This window comes from Pungitius pungitius, chromosome 2 (assembly GCF_949316345.1).
Source record: "Pungitius pungitius chromosome 2, fPunPun2.1, whole genome shotgun sequence".
NCBI lineage: Eukaryota > Metazoa > Chordata > Actinopteri > Perciformes > Gasterosteidae > Pungitius > Pungitius pungitius.
The window spans coordinates 262,251-273,634 of NC_084901.1; the positions used below are offsets into that span (position 1 = coordinate 262,251).

General features: G+C 45.0%; 1 protein-coding gene across 10 annotated transcripts in view; it reads right to left on the reverse strand.

Annotated features, from left to right (window-relative positions):
- Window positions 1-9,706, reverse strand: part of flncb (filamin C, gamma b (actin binding protein 280)) — a 33,719-nt gene extending 24,013 nt beyond the window's left edge. For 6 of the 10 annotated variants that reach the window (XM_037461081.2, XM_037461078.2, XM_037461080.2 and 3 more), the window contains exons 1-9: window positions 8,731-9,706; window positions 4,287-4,535; window positions 3,937-4,034; window positions 3,399-3,549; window positions 2,736-2,854; window positions 2,581-2,658; window positions 1,769-1,931; window positions 1,477-1,677; window positions 678-785 (exon numbers count right to left, since the gene is read on the reverse strand). In XM_037461081.2, the coding sequence (XP_037316978.2) occupies window positions 678-785; window positions 1,477-1,677; window positions 1,769-1,931; window positions 2,581-2,658; window positions 2,736-2,854; window positions 3,399-3,549; window positions 3,937-4,034; window positions 4,287-4,535; window positions 8,731-9,112 (1,549 nt within the window). In that variant the 5' untranslated portion in view covers window positions 9,113-9,706. Of the gene's footprint in view, window positions 1-677; window positions 786-1,476; window positions 1,678-1,768; window positions 1,932-2,580; window positions 2,659-2,735; window positions 2,855-3,398; window positions 3,550-3,936; window positions 4,035-4,286; window positions 4,536-6,995; window positions 7,156-8,730 lie in introns of those variants that run through there. The other 4 variants (XM_037461084.2, XM_037461083.2, XM_037461082.2 and 1 more) reach the window with 2 other exon arrangements.
- Between the last annotated feature and the right edge of the window lie 1,678 nt (window positions 9,707-11,384).

Sequence of the window (11,384 nt, forward strand, 5' to 3'; positions counted from 1 at the left end):
ATCCATCCATCTATCCATCTACTGTATCTATCCATCCGTCCATCATCTATCTACTGTATATATCCATCCATCCATCATCTATCTATTGTATCCATCCATCTGTCTACCGTATCTATCCATCTATCTACTGTATCTATCCATCCATCTATCCATCTATCTACTGCATCTATCCATCCATCCATTCATCTACTGTATCTATCCATCCATCTATCTACTGTATCTATCCATCCACCTATCTACTGTATCTATCCATCCATCTATCTACTGTATCTATCTCTACATTTATCTATCCATCCATCTACCGTATCTATCCATCTATCCATCCATCCATCCATCTATCTACTGTATCCATCCTTACATCTACTGTATCTATCCATCTATCTAACCCTCCCTCTTGTGTAACTGAATACTTAATGTGTACTAAACTCATGAGATTCTTTTTCGAAGGACAGTTTGTGCATCCCCGTTTCTGATCGCGATGGATGAAGATGTAATGACAATTCACTCCATCTCTGTAGAAGAAGAAAAATAAGAAGAAGGAGTGGAAGAAGAAGAAGCGGGTGCTGCACATGCTGTGGAGCTGGGAGACTTTGGGAGGGGGCCAGTATGTTTTCAGATGAGGAGGAAGCAAACCAGGCGAGTGCAGGAACATCGCCCCCCCCAAAGCCTTTACTAACTTGGTCGCCTGGGTTTGGGCGGTGTCGGAGGGGGGGCTCTTCTGGTGTTTTCTGAGGGCTGAGGTATAATCTGCACCAGAGACCCGGGAGGGGGGGCACTCTGTGAAACTGAAGGAGGGAACACAGTAATGGTACACGGGTAGACAGGTGGGGTGGGGGCAGAGAACTAGTCTTCCAGACCCGTTAAAAAGCAGACCGCCAGACCAGAGATGGTACCAAATCTGGTTCTGCAAGTCCAAAGTCGCTAACACAAATCGTGTTTCACAACAAACAAGATCTGTTGTGAAGAAAAGACACTGTGTCAAGTCATAACCATTCAGGTCAAGTCATAATCCAGACTGTGAGGTCAAGATCCAGGTCCAATGAGCTGAATGGATACAGTGAGATCTCAAGTCCTAGGTCCAGTTGTAGACAGTTAAATCGTCTGAAATCTGTCAGAAAATGCATCGCGGGTCAAAGTTGAGACGGGCTGAGAACCCAAAATGATTCTCAAGCCTGTGAGAAGTCCTTTTTTACACTAAAGAAATGGCAAGTCCATGTTCAGCAGACTTTTAGAGCAGAGAAGACCGAACACAGCGGCCTAAAACCACGATGGCACAGCTTCATTCACGTAAAACTCGACCAGCTCCAACAATCCCATCGCACTTGGAGACTGACTCAGCTGTTACGTTTTAGTCCTGTAATTTAATATTTTAGACACCAGATTCTGACTAATTTATATCAAAGTGGTTATTTTAACCACTGTGGTTATTAAGTACACACTTAAAAAGGAACTGCAGGATTTTTTGGTGAACCCTACCCTCTGAGATGTGGACGGTGAAAGGGCTTCTGGGAATCTGGTGCCTGGCGAAGGACACGTAGACAGTGTGAGGTCCCTCCAGGACAGGTACGTAGGTGCAACGGAAAATACTGTCCCCTTTGTTTTCCAGCACAATCTCCACCGTGTCCCTCCGGCCGTTCGAGTCCACCACCACGACGCCCACGTCTCCGGTGCCGGCCCCTGGAGGAGAGACGGATGGACAAGAGGCCTTTTGCATCAGACAGATGGAGCCTGAGAGTCACAAAAGATGCAGGATAGCACTCATGCGTACCTGCAGTGTAGATATCAAAGTAGGTGGGTTTGTTGGCCACGTTTCCCGCCTGCTGAAGGCCCGGCCCGCGGGCCTGAACTCTACTCGGGTCGCCCATGGCCTTGGAAACACTCACGGTGAAAGGGCTCCTCTCGATGTTCTGCCCGGCAAACAGCACCTTCACCTGGGGACGAGTTGGGTTCCGTTACCTTGGTGGAATGAAGACACAGTGCTTCTGGAGGAAGGTTAAGATGGACCGATTCTACTAAACAGAAGAAGAAGGAGGACCTTTCCTTCACTTTTAGGACCCATTTAACGAAGGGGCTCAGTGTGCAGACTGCAGGGTGGAACATAACTGAACACACATCTCAAACTCAAATCACCAGACAGTAGAGGACCTACTGTGATCTGTGATATCCACATGGTGGGGAGTTTCTTATAAAGTTGGATATGAGGAATCTTCATACTCAAATTTAAAAATATCGTACTGATTGAAACATAAAATAAGAAGAAAAGAAATAAACTACATCTTTAACGTCACAAACTCATCCTGGTCCAGACCCCGACGACTTCCGATTAATAGTAATATTTTAATATCTTCCTATGTATCTTCTAACCTCCATGGGCACCATTTGGAGACTTCACGCGGTGAAGCAGTAAACGTAGACTACAATATTCTCACGGCTAGGAACTAAACCAGGAGCAGGATCAAGATCAGGAACCTCAAACTTTCGGGTTTGTGACTGCATGAGAAGTGACAAACTACCTGGACTGACACATCACATGATCAGCCTCCCTTATCACAGTGTCTTGCCCCATGTTTGAAGACCTACTTTATGAAGCCCCTCCACCTTAGGCAGGTAGATCACCGAGTAGCTTCGGTTCTGGTCATTGTTGGGGATCACTCGGGCCTGATGAACAGAGAAGCAGAAGAACCCTCAGCTGCGTTTCCCTTTGTGTGTTTTTATCAAAGAGGACGTGTTCCCACCTCCTCCGTGTGGCCCTCTGAATCTTCCACGTAGACCAGGACCTCACCCAGTCCGGCCTCCACCGTCTCCACCAGGAACTCAGCGGGTTTAAGGACCATGTTCCCTTGAGGCTCCAGACCTGAGGCACATAAAAGGAGGTTCAAAGAAGAACCTGCTGATTCCAAGAAGTTCATCATGAGAAGAACCTACTGGTTCTGGCTGATGAATACCATATACCATACACCCAATACCATACCATATGAATACCAACTTGAAGTTCTTCACAACACTGGACTTTGTTTTTACTGAAATGATTGAACTAAAATGATTATTCTAGCTTCTAAAAATGATGCAAATCTATATACTTTTTCCAGAAATGCATCTGAACTTCAGTATTTACAGAAAGAAATTCTTAATTCATTGATGAATTACATTACATCACATGTATTTAGCCGACGCTTTTATCCAAAGGGACTTACAATAAGTGCATTTCAACTATAAGGAAACAAACTCAGAAGAAAAGAAACAAGAAAGTGCAATTTCATCAAATAAGCCGATTTACAACTTGTTATAGATAAGGAGGTGTGTCTTTAGTTTGCAGCGGAAGATGTAAATTAAAGTAATTTATTGTTTCAGCACATAAAACAATAATACTCTGGACCATGGGACCAGGGGTTCCTCACCCGGTCCGTAGGCCTTGGCCCTCTTTGGGTGCAGCGTCTTCGCCCTCAACGGTGCGCCAGGCTTCAGCTTAGATTTGGGGAACTGGGACAGGTAGGTCATCACCGAGTGTTCGTCCACGTTGGGATCCACAATCTCCTCTGGAGCAATGACCTGCAGAACCACAGGGCAGGGGGCACACGTGAGGAGACGACCGATGGAGCTAATTTATTCTGAATATTGTGTTATAATGTTGATGGGTCAGATATTTTCTGTTATTTTTTCTTCAATATCTCTTGATATTCTTAAAGAGAAGAAGACTGAGGACAGAGCCGAGGAACACCTCCACCACCCCATTATTTTAAACACACAGAAGGTTTGTCAGCGAAGCGGTTTCATATAACAGTTATCTCAATGTATATTCTTGTCATCAAAGTTTATGAAGTAGGGATCAATAATCAAAGTTTGAGTAAATATGTGACCTCACATTTGTGGGAGTGTCTTATGTGAGTGTTTCACCCTGTCACAAGTGATAAAGGGTCAGTGACAGGTAGACGTTACCTGTGGAACTCCGAGCCAGTCATCGGCCTGCTGCATAGCCTCTCTGGCATTCTCCACCGGCTGACTGGGATCCCATGTTTCCCAGTCAGGACACAGACCTGAAGGCATCACAACAAACATGTTTATTATTATCATCATTATCATCATCATCAACATCATTATAATTAGTCCTCAGTCAGATGAGAAAAAAGATAATAATTATCCAGGAATTGTGATGATATATATATATACAGTATATCTATATAGATACATATAGATCATTCTGTCTCATATTCTCTTATTAATCAAGAGATATTGTGCCTCCTGCTTTATGACTAATGGTTGATCAATCGTCCTGGATGGGGACCTACCGGGGGCACAGTTGTCCACCAGTGCCCCGAGTGCCTTGCCGTCCCTCCAGTCCCGGTGGAAGTTGGTGATGGGAAGCTGGGGCACCTTGTTCTGGATCCAGCCCAGCAGACGCTGCTTGGGGGTCAGCTTCTTGGCGTCCTCATCATCCTCGTCCTCCCACATGGGCATTGAGATGGAGTAGTGCAGGATCAGGGTCCAGATCAGACCCAGGATCAGCTTCAAGTTCCCATCCACAATGGCTTTGGAGTCTGAGAGACGGGAGAGGGGGGGTAGTTTAACTTCTCTGTAACATGCTGTGACTCGGATAGGCTGTTGCCACGGTTACTAACAGCTTGCTTCACAAACTCATCTGGTTGTAACACAGAACCGACAGCCAATGAAAAGCCAGTAATCTACTGTCACGTCTGCCCGCCAAAATAAAAGCTCACTGCGTCGCATTATAATCTTTTCTGCCATCAGGAAGATGCTTTTAATGTGAAACGCTTCATTCGTCAACAGCAGAGAGGAGATCTGCTCAGGATGATGTCATCTGAGGAATGAGGTCACTTTAAATGGGAAACACATGGACACACACACATGTTCACACACTCCTAAAACAAAGCGCTAGAACAGAACTACATCACCCGTTTGGCTGTGAACGAACAAATGAGGCTTTTGTTACCCTGTTAGGAGCCTTAAAGGGTCCAATCAGGAAATGCAGTTGATCATAAATTGTCTAAGAGTGTGATGAAGATCAATAGTTCCTAGAAACTGTTTACATCAAAACTTCATGAGTGACCAGCAGGGAGCGACTCCTCTGCTCCCATAGACGTCGATGAGGAAATGACTCTACTTCTGTGTAGTGACCAGCAGGGAGCGACTCCTCTGCTCCCATAGACGTCGATGAGGAAATGACTCTACTTCTGTGTAGTGACCAGCAGGGGGCGACTCCTCTGCTCCCATAGACGTCTATGAGGAAATGACTCTACTTCTGTGTAGTGACCAGCAGGGGGCGACTCCTCTGCTCCCATAGACGTCTATGAGGAAATGACTCTACTTCTGTGTAGTGACCAGCAGGGGGCGACTCCTCTGCTCCCATAGACGTCTATGAGGAAATGACTCTACTTCTGTGTAGTGACCAGCAGGGGGCGACTCCTCTGCTCCCATAGACGTCTATGAGGAAATGACTCTACTTCTGTGTAGTGACCAGCAGGGGGCGACTCCTCTGCTCCCATAGACGTCTATGAGGAAATGACTCTACTTCTGTGTAGTGACCAGCAGGGGGCGACTCCTCTGCTCCCATAGACGTCTATGAGGAAATGACTCTACTTCTGTGTAGTGACCAGCAGGGGGCGACTCCTCTGCTCCCATAGACGTCTATGAGGAAATGACTCTACTTCTCTCTCAATTTTTTCCCTTGTTTTGAAACTGCTTATTTGATGAAAATTGTACTTTCTGGTTACTTGTTCTTCTGAGTTTGTATCTCTACGATTGAAATGCACTTATTGTAAGTCGCTTTGGATAAAAGCGTCAGCTAAATGACATGTGATGTAATGTAATGTAAACAGACCTTAAAGCAGGGGATGCTTTAGGGCGGGGCTACATGCTGATTGACAGGTCTCTAACAGACAATGAAGCAGGGTGTATGTGTGTGACATCATGTTTTCCCTCAGTATATCAGTGTGACAGGAAGTGACGTGTTGGGAGCAACGCTGTAATCTCTACCCAGGAAACAAGCTTTTTTGCACTGAAACTTGTATTTATTATTTTTATTAGAACAAGGCCCGTTTTCCAATGACGGGGTCAGAGGTCATTTGAGTTCAGAGGAACTTTGATGTAGATGTATTTATTTCTTCTGCTAGTTTCTAATAAACATTTTACTGTTCTAAATGAATCCTAGATTTAGATCATGATCTAATGAAACCATTAGTGATGATATAACTATTAGATGAACATAAAGTCATATTGAGCTCATGTAAAATATATACACAGTATATATAAACATATACATATAGGTACATGTGTATATAAGCAACTACAGTTTTATGAACCATAAACAGCAGCTAAATAAATCAGTGTGTTGTTGTTTATTTTGACAGAGTTTGACACAGTTTCCAAACACACACAGACACACACTTTCACACACACAGTACACATTGTGTAGAAATACTTTGCTCCAAATTAAGGTGCTACTTTTAACACTTGACTTCAGAAAAAGTACAAAAGTTTGCAAAATGACATTTACTTCATTATCACATGGATCTGTTTATAATTAATAACTCTACATCCTCATGGATGAGTTGTGTTATTAACATGAATGTGTGTGACTCAGTGAAGTAGAACTACAGAGTGGTTCAGTAGTTGTGTGTTGAGCCCCCAGCTGCTGGTTGAAATGCTTCAGAGCAACTGTGATGACAGCTGACACACACACACACACACACACGCACACACACACACACACACACACACACACACAGGCAGCATTCATGGGGAAGAAGAGGCGCTGTTGTTCAGACCACGAGGCAGCAGTGTGACATTCAGCTGCTTCAGGAGAACTCCACGGGAACAAAACAGGATTCAAGAGAAGACGTTCTGACCCTGTGACGTCACAGTGATGTCATCGGTCCAGAGACTCAAAGTGTGTGTCGTACATACACGACCCCTAAAGTCACACAAACCATAATAACTTCAATAACGAACCCACATTCCCAATTGAAGGGTCCACTTACTGTGTTCTGCCTGGTCGTCATGGAGACAGACTGTAGGTGTGAGGTCACCTGACCATATGACGGCAAAAGAAGCTGCTCATGTCATACTTTCCATTTTGAGTTGAGCCTTTCACTTTGTTTTTTAATGTAACTGTGGAGGTGAAGCTTTAATAAAACGGTTCAATGATTCAAACAGTGTGTTTGGTACGGGGGGGGGGGGGGGGTCACATTCCTGAGAACTGACTGCCACATGGAAACCATTACAGACTGGGAGAGACCCATGAGAGCAGAGAGAGGGAACCATCACGCACAACCTACACACAACCATCACACAACCATCACACACAACCATCACACACAACCTACACACGATCATCACACACAACCTACACACAACCATCACGCACAACCTACACACAACCATCACACAACCATCACACACAACCATCACACACAACCTACACACGATCATCACACACAACCTACACACGATCATCACACACAACCTACACACAACCATCACGCACAACCTACACACAACCATCACACAACCATCACACACAACCATCACACACAACCTACACACGATCATCACACACAACCTACACACAACCATCACACACAACCTACACACAACCATCACACACAACCTACACACGATCATCACACACAACCTACACACAACCATCACACACAACCATCACACACAACCTACACACAACCTACACACAACCATCACACACAACCTACACACAACCTACACACGATCATCACACACAACCTACACACAACCTACACACAACCATCACACACAACCTACACACAACCTACACACAACCATCACACACAACCTACACACAACCATCACACACAACCTACACACAACCTACACACGATCATCACACACAACCTACACACAACCTACACACGATCATCACACACAACCTACACACAACCTACACACACAACCTACACACAACCTACGGTGGTTAAAGGTAAAGATACATCAGGTTGACGGTATCAACTATTTAAGTCAGACTCGGTTTTCTCTCAGAGGATCTGGACTGAAGGGGATCTGGTTCTGGGTTCTTGGTCTATTTGCAGCAGCAGTCGTGGAAGCAGAGCTCAGCTGTCCTCGATCAATCAGCTGCACCCCCCCCCCCCCCCGCATGCCACTCGCACACTCCATGTTTCTAACCCATGGAACGTTACAGACAAAAGACTGCTTTTCTTCATTAAACAGCAGATTATTGACAGAACACATTACATCCACTTGTGCTCCTTAAACACTTTGTGCTTCCTAAAAATCACCACTTCTTTAAGCACTTCCTGTTCCTTTAACACACTTCCTGCTTGTTCGCCTGCCTAAACGCTTCCTGTTTCCATAAACACTTTCTGCTTCCTAAAATGCTCCTCCCACCTTCATCTCACTTCCAGCTGCAACTAGGACACTTCCGGTTTCCTTAAACACTCCCTTATTCCTCTGCTCTCTTCTTCATCAACATCTTCATGACCCTGAACTCATGTAGTTATAAAGCCTCTACTGATTATTTAGGGGTCAGTAATGGTTAGTAATAGTTATTCTTGGTTATTGAGGAGTTTTAAACCATCAGTTGAAGATTTGATTGTGTTTCTATGAGCTCATGACGATAATAAAAACCTTCATCCTCATCTTCATCCCTGTCACTCAACCTTTACGCGCCGTGTTAAATGTGTGCGTAAAAGTGTCCAGGCGCCGCGGTGCCGCCTCACTCACCGATGGACACCAGCCGGATGTGCTCCCTCTCCAGGAACTCCAGAGCGACGGAGACGTTCTCCAGCTTCATCTGCCTGAAGTTGGGTCTGGAGTGATACTTCCGGTACATCTTCTTCTGACTCAGCACCTCAAGCAGCCCGATGAGCTTCAGCCCGTCGCTCAGGTCCTTCTGCAGGTCGTTGATCCGCTTGTTGACGATCTTCAGGTGCTCGTTGCACCACCTGGTGAAGGTGTTCTGCTGGATCTTCTTCCACGGCGCGTCCTCGGCCAGGTCCTTCTCGGTGGCCGGCATCTCCTCCTCCTCCTCCTCCTCCTCTTCATCGCGGAGGTCCGCGGAGCTCTGGAAGAACTGTGGCTCCAAGTAGCCGCTGTTGCTCATCATGTTGCACCTGAAGCCCTTCAACAGGCGAGAGGGAAGAGAAGAGGCGCAGAAGAGGAAGAGGAGCAGTGGGAGCGGCGCGCAGCCTGCCGGGAGTTACGCTCTTCAAGTTTGAGTGGAAACGTGCGCTCCGGTTCAGAGATCAGATCCAGAGTCCGTTAGTCCTCCTGGAGTTATATATAAAATTGGAGGAGGGAAACAGAAGAACCAGGAGAACCTCACGAGACGCGATCCTCCTCCGGACGGACACGCTTCTGAGTCCGGGTCAAGACGCGCGGGCGGCGGCCTGCGGAGAGTCGGGACTGCGGGGGGAGGCGAAGCCGAGCAGAGGTTTAAAAAGCTCGGCGTCACTGTGCCGGACTCCCAGGAATGCCCCCCGCCCCCCATGGCCATATGCAAGTACAGCCGGGCATCCTCGAGCCCTGCGGGGGCCCAGGGCCGCGGCTCATTGGGTGCCGGAGGGACAGGAGGGGCTTGGCCAGGCCGGAGCCCCCACACCACAGGGGCCCCGGTGACACCTCCGGGTATTTTTAGAGGATCCAGACGGAGGAGCGACTCATAAAACGGGGTGAAGAGGAATTATGACGTCATCCGATGGCAGCAAATCAGATCAACGCGCCAGACTGAGAAAAAAACGTAACACTGGTCTGACGGATTGTCACCAGAAACACGAATTACAGTTCATTTAGTGCTTAGAATAAAGGAAAAGTTCAACTGATAAGATGATGTCATAGTATGAATGAATGATTCATTTCTGATGCAAGTTATTCACGAGAGTAACACAGCAGCTCAGGGTGTAATTATAGAGACAAACTCAAATGAAAGGTGTGACCACCTCATGATGCTCATGAAGCTGTTAGTGATCATTCAAGTGCACATAATCACTTGTTTAAATCAGAACACAACATAAAATGTTGTAACGGTATGTAACATAATGGAATAAAACGTTAACACAAAACAACATAACACAACTGAAGATATATATTTATAACGTAACATGTGACATCATGTAACTAAAAGTGTCTTAACGAGGCACAACTTCATGTTAAGGAGAAACAAGGTGTAACATTACAAATTCAATTAAGTAAAATAGTAGTAATAGTTTAATTAGAATCTTTATGTATTGAACAACCCGTCATACTTGATTGTTCTAAGCTTTAGAACACAAATCTATTTGTTGCTGCGGCCTCATTAAAAGTTGCATCGTATCCTAAAGACAATAAAAATATACACCTGGAATAAAACTACGGGGCACATTAAACACAAGGAAAAAGTACTTTTTATTTATTCACAAAATGTACAGTCCTTTGGACAAAATCTCAACAAATAAAACCTCAATCAACTGTTAATGTTGTGCAGAACATCACTGATTGAATAAATATCCTTCACAGAATCAGACAAATAAATAGAGAGAAAAGCACAATCTATCGAAAAATAAATGTTGTATTTTGGTGGAGCTAGCCTAGCATGTTTCTCACCTAGACACCTGCTACTTTCGTACTACAGAGAGGAAAGTGACACCTGACCAAAAGACTGCTAAACATTTGACTTTAGAAACCTTTGACAACAAAATTAGTAATAAAACTAAAGTAACTATGGAATAATTTAGTGAGACACTAATGGTCAGTCATAGCCAGCGAGCTACAAGGCTTTAATCTACTCGAGTTTCATGCTAATCAGATTATACTCTAAATCTAACATGCAACACCCAGCTAACAGAATCCCATTTGCTAACATTTGTCTGTACAAGCGTTGAGAAAACTAATGAGATAGCTTATGTTTGTTATGCTAGCTAACTTCAGCGCACTGCTAAGCTAGCTCAGGTTTGCTAATGTTTTCATTGTGACTCGTCATTGTAAAGCAACATCAGTAAAATATTTGAGTATCTTGACCAACTGAGATGAAACATTTCTCTGGAGGTTTATATCATTTTTCTATTCCACTTCTTTTTAATGCTCCTTGCCATGAAAGCAAAAGTAAAGGTGTCCCACAGGGATGTTTCATTGGTCCTCTTCTATTCACTATTTACACAAATAATACATAAAATGCACACTTAATCAGTCACTTCACTGTCTTCTTGTACACAGGTTTCCCTTAAACAAAAAAATAATTTAACGTCAACATCCAGTCTGTAACGTGGCGTGTGTCTTTACCCTCATTGCACTCTGCCTTCTCACCTGCCTCGTCCACCCTTATGTCCCCCCTGTGTCCCCCCTGTATCCTCCCTGTGTCCCCCCTGTAGCCTCCCTGTGTCCTCCCTGTGTCCTCCCTGTGT